The sequence below is a fragment of the Pristiophorus japonicus genome, unplaced genomic scaffold, assembly GCF_044704955.1.
Source record: "Pristiophorus japonicus isolate sPriJap1 unplaced genomic scaffold, sPriJap1.hap1 HAP1_SCAFFOLD_231, whole genome shotgun sequence".
In the NCBI taxonomy this organism is placed as follows: Eukaryota; Metazoa; Chordata; class Chondrichthyes; family Pristiophoridae; genus Pristiophorus; species Pristiophorus japonicus.
In genome coordinates this window covers 627,501-652,753 of record NW_027252026.1, presented here as the reverse complement: position 1 = coordinate 652,753, position 25,253 = coordinate 627,501, and the positions used below count along the sequence as shown (strand labels likewise).

At 47.1% G+C, this 25,253-nt stretch overlaps 1 protein-coding gene across 1 annotated transcript in view; it reads left to right on the top strand.

Annotated features, from left to right (window-relative positions):
• The window catches only part of LOC139245688 (uncharacterized), a 193,784-nt gene that overhangs the window by 148,228 nt on the left and 20,303 nt on the right, over positions 1-25,253 (top strand). Inside the window, exons 5-7 of the mRNA XM_070871249.1 lie at positions 3,246-3,593; positions 5,659-5,803; positions 13,956-13,999. Of these exons, the coding sequence (XP_070727350.1) occupies positions 3,246-3,593; positions 5,659-5,803; positions 13,956-13,999 (537 nt within the window). The remainder of the gene's footprint in view (positions 1-3,245; positions 3,594-5,658; positions 5,804-13,955; positions 14,000-25,253) is intronic.

The window sequence follows — 25,253 nt, the reverse complement described above, 5'->3', positions numbered from 1 at the left end:
CTCTTCCAGGTCATCTATGTATATTTTAAACAGTTGTGGTCCCAGCACCGATCCCTGTGGCACACCACTAACACCGATTTCCAACCTGAAAAGGACCCATTTATCTCGACTCTCTGCTTTCTGTTAGCCAGCCAATTCTCGATCCATGCTCATACATTTCATATCACTCCGCGTACTTTTATCTTCTACAGTAACCTTTTGTGTTGCACCTTATCGAATGCCTTTTGAAAATCTAAATACACCACATCCATCGGTACACCTCTATCCACCATGCTCATTATATCCTCAAAGAATTCCAGTAAATTAGTTAAACATGATTTCCCCTTCATGAATCCATGCTGCGTCTGCTTGATTGCACTATTCCTATCTAGATGTCCCGCTATTTCTTCCTGAATGATAGTTTCAAGCATTTTCCCACTACAGATGTTAAACTAACCAGCCTATAGTTACCTGCCTTTTGTCTGCCCTCTTTTTTAAACAGAGGCGTTACATTAGCTGCTTTCCAATCCGCTGGTACCTCCCCAGAGTCCAGAGAATTTTGGTAGATTATAACGAATGCATCTGCTATAACTTCCGCCATCTCTTTTAATACCCTGGGATGCATTTCATCAGGACCAGGGGACTTGTCTACCTTGAGTCCCATTAGCCTGTCCAGCACTACCCCCCTAGTGATAGTGATTGTCTCAAGGCCTCCCTTCCCACATTCCCGTGACCAGCAATTTTTGGCATGGTTTTTGTGTCTTCCACTGTGAAGACCGAAGCAAAATAATTATTTAAAGTCTCAGCCATTTCCACATTTCCCATTATTAAATCCCCCTTCTCATCTTCTAAGGGACCAGCATTTACTTTTGTCACTCTTTTCCATTTTATATATCTGTAAAAGCTTTTACTATCCGTTTTTATGTTTTGCGCAAGTTTACCTTCGTAATCTATCTTTCCTTTCTTTATTGCTTTCTTAGTCATTCTTTGCTGTCGTTTAAAATTTTCCCAATCTTCTAGTTTCCCACTAACCTTGGCCACCTTATACGCATTGGTTTTTAATTTGATACTCTCCTTTATTTCCTTGGTTATCCACGGCTGGTTATCCCTTCTCTTACCGCCCTTCTTTTTCACTGGAATATATTTTTGTTGAGCACTATGAAAGAGCTCCTTAAAAGTCCTCCACTGTTCCTCAATTGTGCCACCATTTAGTCTGTGTTTCCAGTCTACTTTAGCCAACTCTGCCCTCATCCCACTGTAGTCCCCTTTGTTTAAGCATAGTACGCTCGTTTGAGACACTACTTCCTCACCCTCAATCTGTATTATAAATTCAATCATACTGTGATCACTCGTTCCGCGAGGATCTTTTATGAGGAGATCATTTATTATTCCTGTCTCATTACACAGGACCAGATCTAAGATAGCTTGCTCCCTTGTAGGTTCTGTATCATACTGTTCTCAGAAACAATCCCATATGCATTCTATGAATTCCTCCTCCAGGCTACCCCGTGCGATTTGATTTGACCAATCGATCAGTAGGTTAAAATCCCCCATGATTACTGCTATTCCTTTTTCACATGCCTCCATTATTCCCTTGATTATTGCCCGCCCCACCATGAAGTTATTATTTGGGGGCCTATAAGTGACTTTTTCCCCTTACTATCTCTAATCTCCACCCACAATGATTCAACATTTTGTTCATTAGAGCCAATATCGTCTCTCACAACTGCCCTGATATCATCCTTTATTAACAGAGCTACCCCACCTCCTTTCCCTTCTTGTCTATCTTTCCGAATCGTCAGATACCCCTGGATGTTTAATTCCCAGTCTTGGTCTTGCAACCACATTTCTGTATTGGCCACCAAATCATACCCATTTGTAATGCTTTGTGCCGTCAACTCATTTACTTTATTTCGAATGCTGCGTGCTTTTAGGTAGACTGTTTTAAGACTAGTTTTTAAACCATGATTTTTAGTTTTGACCCTTCCTCCAGCCCCTTTATATTCAGTGGCCCTTTTTGTTTTTTGCCTTGGATTTCTCTGCCCTCCACTTTTACTCATCTCCTTTCTGTCTTTTGCTTTTGTCTCCTTTTTGTTTCCCTCTGTCTCCCTGCATTGGTTCCCATCCCCCGCCATATTAGTTTAACTCCTCCCCAACAGCACGAGCAAACACCCCCCCCAGGACATTGGTTCCGGTCCTGCCTAGGTGCAGACCGCCTGTTTTGTACTGGTCCCACCTCCCCCAGAACCTGTTCCAATGTCCCTAACTTCTTATGTTCTTATCCACAGCTCTCGCCCACTCTGCTGCTATAACTCTGCCTGGAGTGCATGGGAGGGCTGCAAATTATTCCTGGACCCGGATATGCCTGGTCCCAGCCTTCCATTGGCCTTTTGGAGGCACCAGGGATAGACACTAAGAGAAAGAACCTGCACTTCTATAGCGCCTTTCAGTCTCGGGATGTCCCAAAGCACTTTACATAAGCCAATGAAGTACATGTGAAGTGTAGTCTCTGTTGTAATTTAGGAAACACACAAGGTCCCACAAACAGCGATTAAATAAATAGCCAGATCATGTGTTTTAGGTATAAATGTTGGCCTGGACACTTAGAGAACTCCCCTGCTAATCTTCGAATAATGCCGTGAGATCTTTTACATCCAACTGAGATGCCAATCTTGGTTTGACATCTCATTTCAATAACAGCACCTCCAACAGTGCAGCACACCCTCCATACTGCACTGGAGTGTCTAGATATGTGCTGGGATCTCTGGAGTGGGACTTGAACCCACGACATTGTGACTGCGAGAAAGAAAGATTTGAATTTCTACAGTGCTTTACAGCCAATGAAGTACTTGTTCAAATGTAGACACTGTTGTAATGTAGGAAACACAGCAGCTACTTTGCACACAGCAAGCTCCCATAAACAGCAATGTGATAATGGCCAGGGCACTGGGGATAACTTCCCTGCTCTTCTTCAAAATAGTGCCGTGGGATCTTTTACATCCACTTGAGAGAGCAGACGGGGCCTCGGTTTAATAACTCATTCAAAAGCTGGCACCTCGGACAGTGCAGCGCCCCCTCAGCACTGCACTGGGAGTGTCAGCCTACTGCACTCCATACTGCACTGGAATGTCTAGATATGTGCTGAAGTCTCTGGAGTGGGACATGAACCCATAACCTTCTAACTCCAAATGTTATAAATTGTTAAACTTTGAACGCTGGAGAAATATATTTCTTTGTGTCAGACTCCATATATTTCCCACGTACAGATCCATTGGCTGATCCGGTCCTTGTTCAGCATCCAACAGTCAGCAAGGTCCCAGAGGGTGAAACCGTGCAGTTACAATGTGCCATGTACAATGCCAGTGTGAGTGACGCTGATGTCCACTGGCACTGCCAGCGACCCGGGAACAACAGCGAGTGGGTGATGAGCCAGTTTGTGAATGGCACCATTACCAAGTCCTGGGGTTTCCACGACCGTTTTCTGCCTTCCAGGAACATCATCAGTAACAGTTACATTCTGACCATCGTGAATGTGTCCCTCAGTGATACTGCTGCCTACAGCTGCAGTGTGTGGAGCTACATCTATGGAGCAGGGACCCAGCTCAATGTAACCGGTAAGTCAATGTTAGCTCACACTGGCAGGGTCACAGTAACAGCTCCTTACTGGGAACATGTGTAACCTTCACACAGTGGGGTGGACCAGTGGAAATATACCGTCAGACACAGTGGTTACTGTCGTGCTGTGGAACAGAGAGTGGGAATGTTGTTAGTGATGTGCAAAATGCCAGAGTTGAATAGTGGCGATGTAAGAATGGATCAAAACTCTGGAACAACAACAGAACACACGGAATGTCTCGGCCAGTCTGTTTTTTGTGGAGAAAACGGAGGAGTTGACATTTTGGGTGTGGGCCACTCAGAACAAAAGAGAAGGGAGAGGGGAAAACAGACATGGGAAAAGAAATGGGCACACTTATTTGTACTGCAAAAATGGCCGCCATGCTCCACCCTTTGTCAATGATTGGTCCTTGTGGAGGATAAGCCACACCCTGAAGTTTCACTGGAATGTGTAACTGGAACTGCCCATCCCAAGGTCTCACTGACTTTGCAAATTGTAATTCGATCCACTTTGACTTCCTGAAGCGACAGAGTACAGAGCTCCCCAGAAGACAGCAAGGGCCTTACCCCAGTCCAGGTACATCCCTCCCCCAGCCAAAGTACCTTACCCCAGTCCAAGTATATCCCTCCCCCAGTCAAAGTACCTTACCCCAGACCAAGTATATCCCTCCCCCAGTCAAAGTACCTTACCCCAGACCAAGTATATCCCTCCCCCAGCCAAAGTACCTTACCCCAGTCCAGGTATATCCCTCCCCCAGCCAAAGTACCTTACCCCAGTCCAAGTATATCCCTCCCCCAGCCAAAGTACCTTACCCCAGTCCAAGTGCATAGCTAGAGGATTTGAGTATAGGAGCAGGGAGGTCTTACTGCAGTTGTACAGGGCCTTGGTGAGGCATCACCTGGAATATTGTGTTCAGTTTTGGTCTCCTAATCTGAGGAAGGACATTCTTGCTATTGAGGGAGTGCAGCGAAGGTTCACCAGACTGATTCCAGGGATGGCTGGACTGACATATGAGGAGAGACTGGATCAACTGGACCTTAATTCACTGGAGTTTAGAAGGATGAGAGGGGATCTCATAGAGACGTATAAGATTCTGACGGGACTGGACAGGTTAGATGTGGGAAGAATGTTCTCGAGGTTGGGGAAGTCCAGAACCAGGGGACATAATCTTAGGATAAGGGGTAGGCCATTTAGGACTGAGATGAGGAGAAACTTCTTCACTCAGAGAGTAGTTAACCTGTGGAATTCCCTGCCAAAGAGAGTTGTTGATGCCAGTTCATTGGATATATTCAAGAGGGAGTTAGATATGGCCTTTACGGCTAAAGAGATCAAGGGGTATGGAGAGAAAGCAGGAAAAGGTTACTGAGGGAACTTAACGGTTGTGCTTATATTAAACCTGGTTTTAATGTTATACCGAGGGAGAGCTGCCTGTCTCGGTTGTGCTTATATTAAACCTGGTTTTAATGTTATACCGAGAGAGAGCTGTCTGTCTCGGTTGTGCTTATATTAAACCTGGTTTTAATGTTATACCGAGGGGGAGCTGTCTGTCTCGGTTGTGCTTATATTAAACCTGGTTTTAATGTTATACCGAGGGGGAGTTGCCTGTCTCGGTTGTACTTATATTAAACCTGGTTTTAATGTTATACCGAGGGGGAGCTGTCTGTCTCGGTTGTGCTTATATTAAACCTGGTTTTAATGTTATACCGAGGGAGAGTTGCCTGTCTCGGTTGTGCTTATATTAAACCTGGTTTTAATGTTATACCGAGGGGGAGCTGTCTGTCTCGGTTGTGCTTATATTAAACCTGGTTTTAATGTTATACCGAGGGGGAGTTGCCTGTCTCGGTTGTGCTTATATTAAACCTGGTTTTAATGTTATACCGAGGGGGAGTTGCCTGTCTCGGTTGTACTTATATTAAACCTGGTTTTAATGTTATACCGAGGGGGAGCTGCCTGTCTCGGTTGTGCTTATATTAAACCTGGTTTTCTGAAGGACAGGAATCCGAGTCTTTACTCGATTCACCTTACTGCTATTGAACTATACGTCACCTTTTGATATTTTACAGAGTTATCTGAAAAGTGGTCTCTGAATATCATCATCAGCATTGCAGTCTGTGCCCTGGTATTAGCCGCCTTACTCTGCATCTTCATAGCCGCAGTATTCTACGTGAAAAAATGGGCATGTTTTCAAAGCAGATTAAAAGCAGAAGGGTAAATACAGTTTCATTTCCTGTCTCATTTCAGTCTGATATTGATTGGTGCAGGGGATGGAAGCAGCCCAAGAATGGGGGCAGACTAGCTGGGGACTGAGGGTTTTCTCTTGCTGTACAGGTCAATAAATACAAACATAAACAGCATTAAATCACCCAGTTATAAAATACACTGCAACTTCTCAGGGAATTAAAGGAGTTTTGTGTTTTACACCCTCTCTTTCAGTGTTTCTCTCCTTCTCCTTCTGCCTCTCTCTGTCCATCTGTATCGCCCGCTCTCTCTCTCTCTCGCTGCCACACACTCTCATTGTCCCACCTGTTTTCTCCATGTGACTGTATCTCAACCTTTCCCTCCCTTTCTCTTATTGTCCTTCTGTATCTCTGTCCCGTGCTCTCGTTGTTGTGTTTTCTCTCTCTGCCCTTCCCTCCTTCTGCACCTTTGAAATTTTACGGCTGGAATTTTCCAGGGTGGGAGCGCTGCTTCAGGCTGTGTGCTCAGCCGGGGGTCCATGTGCTCACAGCCTTGTGTCTTCCATATAACTGCCAATGTAAAGCGTCTATCTGTCTGTAACTCATCTACTCCTTTTATCACTTTGAACATCTCGATCAAATCCTCCCTCAATCTTCCTGTTTGAAGAAAATTCCATCCCAGTCGCTCGAGCCTATCCTTGTAACACAGACCCCCTCATCCCTGGTAACTCTGGGAATATCTGGTGCCATACTTCCCAGTCAGTGGGTCATAACGGAAAGGCACCTGGGCCAGGAAATAGTGCGGGGAATCCTGTTAGACCGCTCTAATGCACGTGTGGAAAATGTGCAGGAGCCCATTTTACATCTTGTAATCTGTGGAAATGAATGCTAATGGTGGCTAGCAGCATTCCCCAGTTTTCCCAGGAGCAATGTCCATTGTGCTCTGCTCACCCACATAAAGTGAGCCAGTGCTTTCAGCAGGTCGGTACGCAAAGGGCTTCTGGCTTTTCCACAGCAGCGTTTTTGATGATGGACGTGGGATTTGAGAGCTGCGGCTGGTGATTGTATTTTTTAAAGTGCAGTTTTGTTTTATTAGTTGTGATGCACTGCATTGGAATTATTCCACATCACAGGATTCGCCAAAGTCCAAGGCATTGTTGTTGGTATCCGTGCCCACTTTGGACCCAACACATTACACCACGGTCTCCTTGAACTCCAGGGGTTTCTAACCCCCTCAATGTGCAGTTCAGTGACCAGCTCATCATGCGGTGAATGTTCTGATCCCTCCATTTTAAGACCATCCACTGTGCCTAAACTCTTTCAAGGAGAAGGCAGACTGGGATCATGGCTCCTGAGAGACAAAGGCTATCCTCTGAGCTCTGGTTCCTGACATCATTGTGACAAGCGGGATCAAAGACACAACATGATGCACGCAGTCACCGGGATCATTCATCTCCAAGATGCACCAATGCTTTTCTAGTCCTGACCCCATCTACAAAATACACTGGCCCAATACACCCTTACCAACATAGACCTCTGCACTAACTCAACTACCACAGCGGCCCAGCCTATTGCCTGCTAATACCTAATTCTGCACTGTCAGATGGAAACTGTCTGCATCACAGGTTGGGCCTCTACTCATTGGCATTCAGAAGAATGAGAGGTGATCGTTTCGATACGTATAAGATTCTGAGATCCGCGACCGTCTCATCAGAGTTCCATCCCACTTCCCGGTTCCTTTGGACGTCCCCATGACCACATCCATTTTCCCTTCCATTCCAAAGCCCCAAAACTGAAATGAGAGACAACAGCAAAGATTAAAAATTCCAATCCAAATTTATATCAGAACAACATAATATATTTACTAATCACCCTTGTGCATTTCCTTCTATCCCCTTTTTGCTTTAACTAGTCTAGCGTTCCTCCGCTGAGGCACGGCTGGTGGAAGACTGCTGCGTGTCAGGGCCAGATACTACAGAAGGCCTTGCAGGACACCCTCGACCAGCTCTGGGCCTGGAAGGCTTGGCTGTAGACTCCACCACCTCAGGCTGGGCAGCAGCAGTCTGGGCTGGCTGGATGACGGCCAGCGACAAGTGCAATGGCGGAGTGGCAGTGGTGGGATCAGGATAGCTGTCATACTGAGAAAGGACAGCAGGTTCCTGCTCCACTGACCCAGTGCCACTCCCCCAGGGCAGCACCTCAACATCCCCAACAATTTGCTGGAGCACAGTTTGGTGGGCTGCTGCGAACTTGGATAGGTTAGGTAAGTGGGCAAATGCATGGCAGATGAAGTATAATGTGGATAAATGTGAGGTTATCCACTTTGGTGGTAAAAACAGAGAGACAAACTATTATCTGAATGGTGACAGATTAGGAAAAGGGGAGGTGCAACGAGACCTGGGTGTCGTGGGACATCGGTCACTGGGGGTTGGCATGCAGGTACGGCAGGCGGTTGGGAGGGCGGGTGGCGTGTTGGCCTTCATGGCGGGGGGATTTGAGTGCAGGGGTGGGGAGGTGTTGCTGCGGTTGTGCAGGGCTCTGGTGAGGCTGTGCCTGGAGTGTTGTGTGCAGTTTTGGTCTCCTGACTTGAGGGGGGACACTCTTGCTGTTGAGAGGGTACAGCGAGGGTTCACCGGATTGATTCCCGGGATGGTGGGACTGACGTGTCTGGGTGAGGGGGGGGGAGCTGGATCGACTGGGCTTGTATTCGCTGGAGTTCGGAGGAGTGAGAGGGGATCTCATGGAAATGTTTCGGGTTCTGGCGGGTTTGGACAGGTTGGATGCGGGAGGGATGTTCCTGGTGTTAGTGGGGTCTGGGACCGGGGGTCACGGTCTAGGGATGGGGGTGGGCCATTTGGGGCCGAGATGGGGGGGAAACTTCTTCGCCCGGGGGGTGGTGGACCTGTGGAATTCTCTACCACGGAAAGTTGTTGAGGCCAATTTACTAAATGTGTTCGGGAAGGAGTTAGATGTGGTCCTCGCTACTGGGAGGATTGGGGGGTGTGGCGGGGGAGCGGGAGTGGGGTGCTGGAGTTGCATGTTCGGCCATGAACTCGTTGAATGGTGGTGCAGGCTCGAAGGGCCGAATGGCCTACTCCTGCACCTATTTTCTATGTTTCTATGTTTCAATGGTAGCTGTGGATGTACTGGATGACATGATTATACACCATATCCACTTGGAATATGCATCCACCACAACTAAAAACATCTTTCCCAGGAAGAGACCTGCAAAGTCAATGTGGATCCTGGACCATGGTTTAGATGGCCACAACCACAGACTCAGCGGCGATTTCGCTGATGCTTTAATTAGCTGCATACAAGTGTTGCACTGATGCACACATGATTCCAGATCAGAGTCAATTCCAGGTCATCATACATGAGACCTGGCAATGGCTTTCATCATGACAATACCAGGATGAGTGCTATGTAGATCATGTACAAATTTCTCTCTGCCTTTCTTAGGCATAGTCTAAGAATAAGGGGTAAGCCACAGTCTAAGGATAAGGGGTAAGCCATTTAGGACCGAGATGAGGAGAAGTTTCTTCACTCAGAGAGTGGTGAACCTGTGGAATTCTCTACCACAGAAAGTTGTTGAGGCCAATTCACTAAATATATTCAAAAAGGAGTTAGATGTAGTCCTTACTACTAGGGGGATCAAGGGGTATGGCGAGAAAGCAGGAATGGGGTACTGAAGTTGCATGTTCAGCCATGAACTCATTGAATGGTGGTGCAGGCTCGAAGGGCCGAATGGCCTACTCTTGCACCTATTTTCTATGTTTCTATGTTTTTCTATGACAAGGTGGATGCAGAGAGGATGTTTCCACTGATACGGGAGACGAGAACTAGGAGGCATAATCTTAGTATAAGGGACCGCCCATTTAAAACTGAGATGAGGAGGAATTTCTTCCCTCAGAGGGTTGTAAATCTGTGGACTTCGCTGCCTCAGAGAGCTGTGGAAGCTGGGGCATTGAATATATTTAAGACAGAGATAGACAGTTTCTTAACTGATAAGGGCATAAGGGGTGATGGGGAACGGGCAGGGAAGTGGACCTGAGTCCATGATCGGATCAGCCATGATCATATTAAATGGCGGAGCAGGCTCGAGGGGTTGTATGGCCTACTCCTGCTCCTATTTCTTATGTTCTTATGTTCATTGTTTTCGGTCCCTGCCACAAACTCCGTTCCCTAGCCACTGACTCCATCCCTCTCTCCAACTTCTGCCTGAGGTTGAACCAGACTGTTCGCAATCTTGGTGTCATATTTGACCCTGAAATGAGCTTTCGATCACATAGCCACAGCATAACTACAACCGCCTATTTCCACCTCCGTAACATCACCCATCTCCGCCCTTGCCTCAGCTCATCCGCTGCTGAAACCCTCATCCATGCCTTTGTTACCTCTAGATTTGACTATTCCAAAGCACTCTTGGCTGACCTCCCATATTATACCCTACGTAAACTAGAGGTAATCCAAAACTCGGCAGCCCGTGTCCGAACTCGCACCAAGTCCTGCTCACTCATCACCCCTGTGCTCGCTGACCTTCTGTTGCCTGGGCCCCAAGCTCTGGAACTCCCTGCCTAGACCTCTCCGCCTCTCTACCTCTCCTTCCTCCTTCAAGACGCTCCTTAAAACCTAACTCTTTGAACAAGCTTTTGGTCACCTGCACCAATTTCTACTTATGTGGCTCAGTGTCAAATTCTTTATCTCAAATAATACTCCTGTGAAGCACCTTGGGACAGTCACTACGTTAAAGGCACTATATAAATACAAGTTGTTGTTGTTATGTATAGGAGACAAACATAACCCACTTCAATCAGGAGTCGATCGAACATCAACCAAACGGTCATGACTTGTGCAGAATTTCATTTTAAGAGAGAGACGTTCTTTGAAGCTTCTGTGCTCTTTCCTGCTCACAGCAGTCCCAGTGTGAAGTTGTACAGAAACATTCACTGATATTTATGCTCACAGCAGTCCCAGTGTGAAGTTGTACAGAGACATTCACTGATATTTATGCTCACAGCAGTCCCAGTGTGAAGTTGTTGTACAGAAACATTCACTGATATTTATGCTCACAGCAGTGCCAGTGTGAAGTTGTACAGAAACATTCACTGATATTTATGCTCACAGCAGTGCCAGTGTGAAGTTGTACAGAGACATTCACTGATATTTATGCTCACAGCAGTCCCAGTGTGAAGTTGTTGTACAGAAACATTCACTGATATTTATGCTCACAGCAGTGCCAGTGTGAAGTTGTACAGAAACATTCACTGATATTTATGCTCACAGCAGTGCCAGTGTGAAGTTGTACAGAAACATTCACTGATATTTATGCTCACAGCAGTGCCAGTGTGAAGTTGTACAGAAACATTCACTGATATTTATGCTCACAGCAGTCCCAGTGTGAAGTTGTACAGAGACATTCACTGATATTTATGCTCACAGCAGTGCCAGTGTGAAGTTGTACAGAAACATTCACTGATATTTATGCTCACAGCAGTGCCAGTGTGAAGTTGTACAGAAACATTCACTGATATTTATGCTCACAGCAGTGCCAGTGTGAAGTTGTACAGAAACATTCACTGATATTTATGCTCACAGCAGTGCCAGTGTGAAGTTGTACAGAAACATTCACTGATATTTATGCTCACAGCAGTGCCAGTGTGAAGTTGTACAGAGACATTCACTGATATTTATGCTCACAGCAGTCCCAGTGTGAAGTTGTACAGAAACATTCACTGATATTTATGCTCACAGCAGTGCCAGTGTGAAGTTGTACAGAAACATTCACTGATATTTATGCTCACAGCAGTGCCAGTGTGAAGTTGTACAGAAACATTCACTGATATTTATGCTCACAGCAGTGCCAGTGTGAAGTTGTACAGAAACATTCACTGATATTTATGCTCACAGCAGTGCCAGTGTGAAGTTGTACAGAGACATTCACTGATATTTATGCTCACAGCAGTGCCAGTGTGAAGTTGTACAGAGACATTCACTGATATTTATGCTCACAGCAGTGCCAGTGTGAAGTTGTACAGAGACATTCACTGATATTTATGCTCATAGCAGTGCCAGTGTGAAGTTGTTGTACAGAAACATTCACTGATATTTATGCTCACAGCAGTGCCAGTGTGAAGTTGTACAGAAACATTCACTGATATTTATGCTCACAGCAGTGCCAGTGTGAAGTTGTACAGAAACATTCACTGATATTTATGCTCACAGCAGTCCCAGTGTGAAGTTGTACAGAAACATTCACTGATATTTATGCTCATAGCAGTCCCAGTGTGAAGTTGTACAGAGACATTCACTGATATTTATGCTCACAGCAGTGCCAGTGTGAAGTTGTACAGAAACATTCACTGATATTTATGCTCACAGCAGTCCCAGTGTGAAGTTGTTGTACAGAAACATTCACTGATATTTATGCTCACAGCAGTGCCAGTGTGAAGTTGTTGTACAGAAACATTCACTGATATATATGCTCACAGCAGTGCCAGTGTGAAGTTGTACAGAAACATTCACTGATATATATGCTCACAGCAGTGCCAGTGTGAAGTTGTACAGAGACATTCACTGATATTTATGCTCATAGCAGTGCCAGTGTGAAGTTGTTGTACAGAAACATTCACTGATATTTATGCTCACAGCAGTGCCAGTGTGAAGTTGTTGTACAGAGACATTCACTGATATTTATGCTCATAGCAGTGCCAGTGTGAAGTTGTTGTACAGAAACATTCACTGATATTTATGCTCACAGCAGTCCCAGTGTGAAGTTGTACTGAAACATTCACTGATATTTATGCTCACAGCAGTGCCAGTGTGAAGTTGTACAGAAACATTCACTGATATTTATGCTCATAGCAGTCCCAGTGTGAAGTTGTTGTACAGAAACATTCACTGATATTTATGCTCACAGCAGTGCCAGTGTGAAGTTGTACAGAAACATTCACTGATATTTATGCTCACAGCAGTGCCAGTGTGAAGTTGTACAGAAACATTCACTGATATTTATGCTCACAGCAGTGCCAGTGTGAAGTTGTTGTACAGAAACATTCACTGATATTTATGCTCACAGCAGTGCCAGTGTGAAGTTGTACAGAAACATTCACTGATATTTATGCTCACAGCAGTGCCAGTGTGAAGTTGTACAGAAACATTCACAGATATTTATGCTCACAGCAGTGCCAGTGTGAAGTTGTTGTACAGAAACATTCACTGATATTTATGCTCACAGCAGTGCCAGTGTGAAGTTGTACAGAGACATTCACTGATATTTATGCTCACAGCAGTGCCAGTGTGAAGTTGTACAGAGACATTCACTGATATTTATGCTCACAGCAGTGCCAGTGTGAAGTTGTTGTACAGAAACATTCACTGATATTTATGCTCACAGCAGTGCCAGTGTGAAGTTGTACAGAGACATTCACTGATATTTATGCTCACAGCAGTGCCAGTGTGAAGTTGTACAGAAACATTCACTGATATTTATGCTCACAGCAGTGCCAGTGTGAAGTTGTACAGAGACATTCACTGATATTTATGCTCACAGCAGTGCCAGTGTGAAGTTGTTGTACAGAAACATTCACTGATATTTATGCTCACAGCAGTGCCAGTGTGAAGTTGTTGTACAGAGACATTCACTGATATTTATGCTCACAGCAGTGCCAGTGTGAAGTTGTACAGAAACATTCACTGATATTTATGCTCACAGCAGTGCCAGTGTGAAGTTGTTGTACAGAAACATTCACTGATATTTATGCTCACAGCAGTGCCAGTGCGAAGTTGTTGTACAGAAACATTCACTGATATTTATGCTCACAGCAGTGCCAGTATGAAATTGTACAGAAACATTCACTGATATTTATGCTCACAGCAGTGCCAGTGTGAAGTTGTACAGAAACATTCACTGATATTTATGCTCACAGCAGTGCCAGTATGAAATTGTACAGAGACATTCACTGATATTTATGCTCACAGCAGTGCCAGTGTGAAGTTGTTGTACAGAAACATTCACTGATATTTATGCTCACAGCAGTGCCAGTGTGAAGTTGTTGTACAGAAACATTCACTGATATTTATGCTCACAGCAGTGCCAGTGTGAAGTTGTTGTACAGAAACATTCACTGATATTTATGCTGTAAATGAATCATTGACTTTCTGTTTCTGCACCATCTCCCTAGGCCCCCCGCTGGAGAGCTTAACCCGGTGTATGCAACAGTCAGTGGTAAGAAACCCAATTCATTACTCATTCCGTTGATTAGTCCGAATAATGTTTATTGTTTTGTGATGTTTCTAAAAATCAATCGGATGAATCTTGTACTTATTGTTATCTCTGAAAAATGGAACACTTTCCCATTTCAAGCACTCAATAGCTGCATCAAGCTGGTGAAGATATAGGAGAGTCAGCTGTGGAGTAAAGCTCCCTCTGTCGGGCATCACTAATGTGCCTCACCCTCAGACTTGGAACAGAGCTCACCACTGGAACAATTTCTACTTCAATTCTTGCCACCTCTCTCAGCAATGTTGATGTTTAGTGCCCAGTGAGGGATGTGTTGTACTGAGATTTATACCACACAAACCGGACTCGTGATGTAGTACACGTGGGGAGCGACGCAGTGTGTGTGGGGAGTGTGTGTGTGTGGGGGGTGACACAGTGTGTATGGGGAGCGACACAGTGTGTGTGGGTGTGTGTGTGTGTGTGGGGGGAGGGGGGGAGTGTATGTTTGGGGAGTGTGCACGCGAGTGGGGAGTGTGTGTGTGTGGAGAGTGTGTGTGTGTGTGTATGGGGTGTGTGTGTGTGCGGGGAGTGTGTGTGTGTGCGGGGAGTGTGTGTGTGTGCGGGGAGTGTGTGTGTGTGCGTGGGGGGGGAATGTATGTTTGGGGAGTGTGCACGCGCGTGGGGAGTGTGTGTGTGGGGAGTGTGTGTATGTGTATGGGGTGTATGTGTGTGGGGATTGTGTGTGTGTGTGTGTGGGGAGTGACGCAGTGTGAGTGTGTGTGGGGAGTGACGCAGTGTGTGTGTGTATGTGGGGAGTGACGCAGTGTATGTGGGGAGTGACGCAGTGTGTGTGGGGAGTGCTGCAGTGTAGGATAGGCAAGCAGAGTTATGGATGAGCTAAAGTTTATGTTCGGCGGAGGATGTGAGGCCAACCAGGAGAGCACTGCAATAGTCGAGTCTTGAAGTGATAAAGTCAGGGTGAGAGTGTCTGCAGCAGGTGGCCAGAGATGGCCGATGATTTTTTAATCGTTCACAAAGAGCATTTATTGCCCTTGGGAAGGTGCAGCCCGTGAGATGATGCTACTCCCACAGTGAGTATATTTCTTGGTCGCAGTTTGTTACAACTGTGTGTCTTGCTCGGTCATGTCAGAGGGCAGTTAGAACTCAACCACATTGCTGTGGTCTGGAGTCACATATTGGCCAGATTTCATTCCCTAAAGGACATTGGGGAACCAGAATCTGGTAGTTTCATGGTCACCATTACTGATATTAGATTTTTATTCCAGATTTATTTAATTAGAACCATAGAATAGAATCCTGGAATGGTTACAGCACAGAGGGAGGCCATTCGGCCCGTCGAGCCCGTGCTGGCTCTCTGTAAGAGCACTTCAGTGAGTCCCTCTCTCCCGCCCTCTCCCCGTAGCCCTGTAAACCTGTTCCCTTCGGGTACTGACCTATTCCCTTCTGAAAGCTACGATTGAATCTGCCTCCACCAAGCTTTCAGGCACTGCATTCCAGATCATAACCACTCGCTGCGTCAAAAGGTTTTACCTCATTGGTTCTTCTGACAATCACCTTAAATCTGTGACCTCTGGTTCCCGACCTTTCCACCAATGGGAACAGTTTCTCTCTATCTACTCTGTCTGGACCCCTCATGATTTTGATCACCTCTCTCAGATCTCCTCTCAATCCTCTCTGCTCCAAGGAGAACAACCCCAGTTTCTCCAGTCTGTCCATGTAACTGAAGTCCCTCATCCCTGGAACATTCTTGTAAATATTTTCTGCACCCTCTCGAAGGCCTTCACATCCTTCCTAAAGTGTGGTGCCCAGAATTGGACACAATACTCCAGTTTAGGCCGAACCAGTGTTTTATAAAGGTTCACCATAACTTCCCTGCTTTTGTACTCTATGCCTCTATTTATGAAGCCCAGGATGCCAAATACTTTTTTAACCACTTTCTCATCCTGCCACCTTCAACGATTTGTGCTCATGTACCCCCAGGTCTCTCTGTTCATGCACCCACTTCAGGATTGTACCCTTTAGTTTATATTTCCTCTCCTCATTCTTCTGATCAAAATGTATCACTTCACACTTTTCTGTGTTAATCAGCGACCTGTCCGCCCATTTCACCAGCCTGTCTATGTCTTCCTGGTCTGTCACTATCCTCCTCACTGTTCACTGTACTTCCAGATATTGTGTCATCTGTACATTTTGAAATTGTGCCCTGTGCACCCACGTCCAAGTCATTCTGTTTGTAGCCACCAGATGGCGTCATTGTTGGAGACCACTGAGCAGCACGCTCATGGTATAAAAGGCCAGCCATTTTGAGAGTCAGGCACTTTGAGCCTAAATAAGACAGAGCCAAGGTTGTACCTTGCTTAGTTAAACAGTACTCAGCTTGAACCTTTATTCCATACATTACATTTGGCGACGAGAATACAAGAACCTTTGTTTGCAAAATGAACACGATTGGATTTTTAGAGCAAGTCGTGGAGGGAGAAGATTGGGCAGACTTTGTGAGCCATTTGAACCAGTACTTCATGGCCAACAAAATGAAGTGGGTCAACGATGCAGATCGGCGCCTAGCTGTGTTCCTCACTGTGTACGGTTCAAAGATCTGTGGTCTGATAAAGAATCTACTCATGCCTAGTGATCCAACAGAGAAAACGTACGAGTAGTTGCGTACATTGGTACGGGAGCACCTCAAGCCAGACGACAGCATCATCATCTCGAGATACAGGTTTTATACACACGTTCGATCGGAGGGCCAGAGCACGGCGGAATTCGTTGCTGACCTGAGACGTCTAGCGGGATTGTGTAAGTTCAGGAAGGTGTTGGCAGACATGCTGCGGGACTTCTTTGTTCTCAGTATCAACCACGAGGTGATCCTGCACAAACTTCTGGCGGTGGAGGAGTTGGATTTAAAAAGGGCCATCCAGATCGCTCAATCATGTATGATAGAAACATAGAAACATAGAAACATAGAAAATAGGTGCAGGAGTAGGCCATTCGGCCCTTCTAGCCTGCACCGCCATTCAATGAGTTCATGGCTGAACATGCAACTTCAGTACCCCATTCCTGCTTTCTCACCATACCCCTTGATTCCCCTAGTAGTAAGGATTTCATCTAACTCCTTTTTGAATATATTTAGTAAATTGGCCTCAACAACTTTCTGTGGTAGAGAATTCCACAGGTTCACCACTCTCTGGGTGAAGAAATTCCTCCTCATCTCGGTCCTAAATGGCTTCCCCCTTATCCTTAGACTGTGTCCCCTGGTTCTGGACTTCCCCAACATTGGGAACATTCTTCCTGCATCTAACCTGTCTAACCCCGTCAGAATTTTAAACGTTTCTATGAGGTCCCCTCTCATTCTTCTGAACTCCAGTGAATACAAGCCCAGTTGATCCAGTCTTTCTTGATAGGTCAGTCCCGCCATCCCGGGAATCAGTCTGGTGAACCTTCGCTGCACTCCATAGCAAGAATGTCCTTCCTCAGGTTAGGAGACCAAAACTGTACACAATACTCCAGATGTGGCCTCACCAAGGCCCTGTACAATTGTAGCAACACCTCCCTGCCCTTGTACTCAAATCCCCTCGCTATGAAGGCCAACATGCCATTTGCTTTCTTAACCGCCTGCTGTACCTGCATGCCAACCTTCAATGACTGATGTACCATGACACCCAGGTCTCTTTGCACCTCCCCTTTTCCTAATCTGTCACCATTCAGATAATAGTCTGTCTCTCTGTTTTTACCACCAAAGTGGATAACCTCACATTTATCCACATTATACTTCATCTGCCATGCATTTGCCCACTCACCTAACCTATCCAAGTCGCTCTGCAGCCTCATAGAATCCTCCTTGCAGCTCACACTGCCACCCAACTTAGTGTCATCCGCAAATTTGGAGATACTACATTTAATCCCCTCGTCTAAATCATTAATGTACAGTGTAAACAGCTGGGGTCCCAGCACAGAACCTTGCGGTACCCCACTAGTCACTGCCTGCCATTCTGAAAAGTACCCATTTACTCCTACTCTTTGCTTCCTGTCTGACAACCAGTTCTCAATCCATGTCAGCACACTACCCCCAATCCCATGTTCTTTAACGTTGCACATTAATCTCTTGTGTGGGACCTTGTCGAAAGCCTTCTGAAAGTCCAAATATACCACATCAACTGGTTCTCCCTTGTCCACTCTACTGGAAACATCCTCAAAAATTTCCAGAAGATTTGTCAAGCATGATTTCCCTTTCCAAATCCATGCAGACTTGGACCTATCATATTACCTCTTTCCAATGCACTGCTATGACATCCTTAATAATTGATTCCATCATTTTACCCACTACCGATGTCAGGCTGACCGGTCTATAATTCTCTGTTTTCTCTCTCCCTCCTTTTTTAAAAAGTGGGATTACATTGGCTACCCTCCACTCCATAGGAACTGATCCAGAGTCAATGGAATGTTGGAAAATGACTGTCAATGCATCCACTATTTCCAAGGCCACCTCCTTAAGTACTCTGGGATGCAGTCCATCAGGCCCTGGGGATTTAATCCCATCAATTTCCCCAACACAATTTCCCGACTAATAAGGATTTCCCTCAGTTCCTCCTCCTTACTCGACCCTCCGACCCCTTTTATATCCGGAAGGTTGTTTGTGTCCTCCTCAGTGAATACCGAACCAAAGTACTTGTTCAATTGGTCCGCCATTTCTTTGTTCCCCGTTATGACTTCCCCTGATTCTGACTGCAGGGGACCTACGTTTGTCTTTACTAACCTTTTTCTCTTTACATATCTATAGAAACTTTTGCAATCCGTCTTAATGTTCCGTGCAAGCTTCTTCTCGTACTCCATTTTCCCTGCCCTAATCAAACCCTTTGTCCTCCTCTGCTGAGTTCTAAATTTCTCCCAGTCCCCGGGTTCGCTGCTATTTCTGGCCAATTTGTATGCCACTTCCTTGGCTTTAATGCTATCCCTGACTTCCCTTGATAGCCACGGTTGAGCCACCTTCCCTTCTTTATTTTTACGACAGACAGGAATGTACAATTGTTGTAGTTCATCCATGCGGTCTCTAAATGTCTGCCATTGCCCATCCTCAGTCAACCCCTTCAGTATCATTCGCCAATCTATCCTAGCCAATTCACGCCTCATACCTTCAAAGTTACCCTTCTTTAAGTTCTGGACCATGGTCTCTGAATTAACTCTTTCATTCGCCATCCTAATGCAGAATTCCACCATATTATGGTCACTCTTCCCCAAGGGGCCTCGCACAACGAGATTGCTAATTAATCCTCTCTCATTACACAACACCCAGTCTAAGATGGCCTCCCCCCTAGTTGGTTCCTCGACATATTGGTCTAAAAAACCATCCCTTATGCACTCCAGGAAATCCTCCTCTACCGTATTGCTTCCAGTTTGGTTAACCCAATCTATGTGCATATTAAAGTCACCCATTATAACTGCTGCACCTTTATTGCACGCACCCCTAATTTCATGTTTGATGCCCTCCCCAACATCACTACTACTGTTTGGAGGTCTGTACACAACTCCCACTAACGTTTTTTGTCCTTTGGTATTCTGCAGCTCTACCCATATAGATTCCACATCATCCAAGCTAATGTCCTTCCGAACTATTGCCTTAATTTGCTCCTTAACCAGCAATGCTACCCCACCTCCTTTTCCTTTTTATTCTATCTTTCCTGAATGTTGAATACCCCTGGATGTTGAGTTCCCAGCCCTGATCATCCTGGAGCCACGTCTCCGTAATCCCAATCACATCATTTTTGTTAACATCTATTTGCACAGTTAATTCATCCACTTTATTGCGGATACTCCTTGCATTAAGACACAAAGCCTTCAGGCTTGTTCTTTTAACACCCTTTGTCCTTTTAGAATTTTGCTGTACAGTGGCCCTTTTTGTTCTTTGCCTTGGGTTTCTCTGCCCTCCACTTTTCCTCATCTCCTTTCTGTCTTTTGCTGTTGCCTCCTTTTTGTTTCCCTCTGTCTCCCTGCATTGGTTCCCATCCTCCTGCCATATCAGTTTAACTCCTCCCCAACAGCACTAGCAAACACTCCCCCTAGGACATTGGTTCCGGTCCTGCCCAGGTGCAGACTGTCCAGTTTGTACTGGTCCCACCTCCACCAGAACCGGTTCCAATGCCCCAGGAATTTGAATCCCTCCCTGTTGCACCACTGCTCAAGCCACGTATTCATCTGCGCTATCCTGCGATTCCTACTCTGACTATCACGTGGCACTGGTAGCAATCCCGAGATTACTACTTTTGAGGTCCTACTTTTTAATTTAGCTCCTAGCTCCTTAAATTCGTTTCGTAGGACCTCATCCCTTTTTTTACCTATGTCGTTGGTACCAATGTGCACCACGACAACTGGCTGTTCTCCCTCCCTTTTTAGAATGTCCTGCACCCGCTCCGAGACATCCTTGACCCTTGCACCAGGGAGGCAACATACCATCCTGGAGTCTCGGTTGCGGCCGCAGAAACGCCTATCTATTCCCCTCACCATTGAATCCCCAATCACTATAGCTCTCCCACTCTTTTTCCTGCCCTCCTGTGCAGCAGAGCCAGCCATGGTGCCATGAACTTGGCTGCTGCTGCCCTCCCCTGATGAGTCATCCCCCTCAACAGTACCCAAAGCAGTGTATCTGTTTTGCAGGGGGATGACCACAGGGGACTCCTGCACTACCTTCCTTGCACTGCTCTTCCTGTTGGTCTTCCATTACCTATCTGGCTGTGGACCCTTTCCCTGCGGTACGACCAACTCGCTACACGTGATACTCACGTCATTCTCAGCATCGTGGATGCTCCAGAGTGAATCCACCCTCAGCTCCAACTCCGCAACGCGGACCGTCAGGAGCTGGAGGTGGACACACTTCCTGCAAATATAGTCGTCAGGGACACTGGTGTCGTCCCTGAGTTCCCACATGGTACAGGAGGAGCATAGCACCCGACCGAGCTCTCCTGCCATGACTTAACCCTTAGATACACTTAAATTGGCAACAACAATGTTAAAAGTTACTCACTGATATAGAAGAGAAAAAAGAAAAACTACTCACCAATCACCAGCCAATCACTTACCCTCTTGGCTGTGACGTCACCTTTTGATTTCTTTCTACTTCTTTTTTGCCTTCTCCCTGTAGCTGCACAAGTCCCGCCTTTTATAGGCCTCTCCACGCACCTCCTCGACGCTGGGCCCCGGACTCCCTGCTGTGCCTTTTATAGGCCTCTCCACGCACCTCCTCGACGCTGGCCCCGGACTCCCTGCTGTGCCTTTTATAGGCCACTCCACGCACCTCCTCGAGGCTGGGCCCCGGACTCCCTGCTGTGCCTTTTATAGGCCTCTCCACGCACCTCCTCGACGCTGGGCCCCGGACTCCCTGCTGTGCCTTTTATAGGCCTCTCCACGCACCTCCTCGAGGCTGGGCCCCGGACTCCCTGCTGTGCCTTTTATAGGCCTCTCCACGCACCTCCTCGACGCTGGGCCCCGGACTCCCTGCTGTGCCTTTTATAGGCCTCTCCACGCACCTCTGACGCTGGGCCCCGGACTCCCTGCTGTGCCTTTTATAGGCCTCTCCATGCACCTCCTCGACGCTGGGCCCCGGACTCCCTGCTGTGCCTTTTATAGGCCTCTCCACGCACCTCCTCGACGCTGGCCCCGGACTCCCTGCTGTGCCTTTTATAGGCCTCTCCACGCACCTCCTCGACGCTGGGCCCCGGACTCCCTGCTGTGCCTTTTATAGGCCACTCCACGCACCTCTGACGCTGGGCCCCGGACTCCCTGCTGTGCCTTTTATAGGCCTCTCCACGCACCTCCTCGACGCTGGGCCCCGGACTCCCTGCTGTGCCTTTTATAGGCCTCTCCACGCACCTCCTCGACGCTGGGCCCCGGACTCCCTGCTGTGCCTTTTATAGGCCTCTCCACGCACCTCCTCGACGCTGGGCCCCGGACTCCCTGCTGTGCCTTTTATAGGCCTCTCCACGCACCTCTGACGCTGGGCCCCGGACTCCCTGCTGTGCCTTTTATAGGCCTCTCCACGCACCTCCTCGACGCTGGGCCCCGGACTCCCTGCTGTGCCTTTTATAGGCCTCTCCACGCACCTCTGACGCTGGGCCCCGGACTCCCTGCTGTGCCTTTTATAGGCCACTCCACGCACCTCCTCGACGCTGGGCCCCGGACTCCCTGCTGTGCCTTTTATAGGCCTCTCCACGCACCTCCTCGACGCTGGGCCCCGGACTCCCTGCTGTGCCTTTTATAGGCCTCTCCACGCACCTCCTCGACGCTGCTCCCGAGTGCCGCCGACGCAGTCGATGATGGACAGGAGTCTAAAGCAAATATCGGTGAAGAACGAAACCTCCTCAAGTACTGTAAATGTGATTGATTCGGTGTTCGGCAGAGCGGCACATGGCAGGGCCTATCTGGCTGCGTTCACGAAACCTGTGGCTGCCCAAAGTCCGCCAGCTGGAATTTATCCGACTTCTCCGTGTTGGCGTTGTGGGGGAAATCATCGGCACCAGCAGTGCCGATTTAAGCAATATAGTTGCAAAGGTTGTCTGAGAGTGGGGCATCTCCAGCGCAAGTGTCCGCAGATGAGCAAGTGAGCTGCGACACACCATGTGGAGGATGAGAGTCAGACTAGCGCTGATCCGGATACACAATCCAAGATGCCAGAGGAGGAAGTGTATGGACTGTACTCTTTCATAACCAAGAGTAAACCAATGTTGATTAATCTGAAGTTTAACGGGATACCGGTATCGATGGAACTGGACACGGGGGCGAGTCAATCGATCATGAACGAGAGGGCATGTAATAAGCTGTGAGATACTAAGACTGTGAGGCCCAAGCTGAGCCCTGTTAACACCAAGCTGCACACGTACACCAAAGAACTGATAAAGGTGATTGGCAGTGCACAAATTAATGTGTCATATAACGGTGTGGTTCACGAGATACCGCTGTGGATTGTTCCAGGCAATGGCCCAATGCTGCTCGGCAGGAGCTGGTTGGAGAAAATCAGATGCGACTGGAATGACATAAAGGCGTTGTCATCGGAGGAAGATACATGTGACCAAGTATTGAGCTAGTTCCCCTCGCTGTTTGAACCGGGTATCGGTAACTTCACAGGAGCCAAGGTGCAGATCCCCCTGGACTCAGATGCAATACCTGTCCATCATAAAGCTCGGGCAGTGCCGTATCTGATGAGGGAGAAGGTCGAAATTGAACTGGACAGACTCCGGCGTGAAGGGATCATATCACCGGTCAAATTTAATGAATGGGCCAGCCCCATTGTTCCTGAGCTGAAAAGTGATGGCACAGTCAGAATCTGTGGAGACTACAAGGCTGCGATCAACAGGGTTTTGAAACAAGATCAGTACCCGTTACCAAAGGCTGATGACTTGTTTGCGATGCTAGCTGGAGGGAAGTCGTTCACAAAACTGGACTTGACGTCGGCCGATATGATGCAGGAGTTGGTCGAGACACCGAAGAGACTGATGTGCATTAACACGCACAAAGGACTGTTTATTTACCACAGGTGCCCGTTTGGAATTCACTCGGCTGCAGCAACATTCTAGAGGAATATGGAAAGTCCACTGAAGTCCGTTCCCAGAACCGTCGTGTTTCAAGATGACATCCTGATCACCGGTCGTGACTCCAAGGAACATCTGAACAACCTAGAAGAGGTTCTATTGCATTTGGATAGAGTGGTACTCAGACTGAAATGCTCGAAGTGCGTCTTCATGACACCGGAGGTCGAATTCCTCGGGAGGAAAATCGCTGTTGATGGCATCAGACCTACTGACGTGAAAACCAAGGCCATCAAGAATGTACCCAAGTCGCAGAATGTGATGGATTTGCGTTGTTCCGGGGCCTACTCAACTACTTTGGTAACTTCCCACCTAAATTGAGCACAGTACTGGAACCACTGCACATGCTATTGAGAAAAGGCGATAACTGGGTGTGGGGCACATCGCAAGGCAGAGCTTGTGAGAAAGCCACCAATCTGCTTTGCTCGAACAAGCTGCTGGTACATTATGACCCATGTAAGCGTTTAGTTTTGGCCTGTGACGCATCGTCATATGGAATTGGTTGCGTACTCCAACAAGCCAATGAGTCGGGGAAACTTCAACCTGTCGCATATGCATCCAAAAGTTTGTCCAAAGCAAAAAGAGCCTACGGCATGGTGGAAAAAGAAGCTTTAGCGTGTTGTACAGTGTTAAAAAGATGCATCAATACCTGTTTGGTCTGAGGTTCGAATTAGAGATCGATCACAAGCCGCCCATTTCGTTGTTTTCCGAGAGCAAAGATATCAATACCAATGCTTCATCCTGCATCCAAAGGTGGGTGCTGACATTATCTGCCTATGATTATATCATTCGCCCCAGACCTGGCACAGAGAATTGTGCCGATGCTTTGAGCCGGTTGCCGTTGCCCACACCGGAGGTGGAAAGGCCACAACCGGCGGATCTAATGTTAATCATGGATGCTTTTGAGTGTGAAGGAACCCCTGTCACGGCTCAACAAGTTAAGACCTGGAACAGCCATTTCCCAATTTTATTGGTGGTAAAGGGTTGCATCCTCAAAGGGGATTGGTCTGCCATACCTAAGCAAATGTGCGAGGAGGCCAAACCGTACATTCATCGCAAGGACGAACTGTCTATTCAAGCAGATTGCATATGGTGAGGCAGTCGCATTGTAATGCCCAAAAAAGGGAGAGAGAAGTTTGTGCATGAGTTACACAGCACACATCCTGGTAGAGTGATGATGAAGGCCATCGCCAGGTCCCACGTATAGTGGCCAGGAATTGATTCTGAGCTGGAAGCATGCATGCATAAGTGCAACATCTGCATGCAGCTCAGCAAAGCACCAGCGGAATCGCCGCTGAGTCTGTGGTCACGGCCATCCAAACCTTGGTCCAGGATCCATGTAGATCTTGTAGGTCCCTTTGGGCAAGATGTTTTTAGTGGTGGTGGACACTTATTCGAAGTGGATAGAATGCATAATCATGTCATCCAGCACGTCCACGGAAACCATAGAGAATCTCAATGTCATGTTCGCGACACGTGATCTGTCTGACATAGTGATGAGCGACAATGGGTCGTGTTTCACCAGTCAGGAGTTTCAGGAGTTTGTGAAACTTAACAGCATAAAACATGTAAAGTCAGCACCGTTCAAGCTTGTGTCCAACGGGCAAGCTGAACATGGAGTACAAATTATCAAGCAAAGCATGAGGAGAGTAACCTAAGGGTCACTG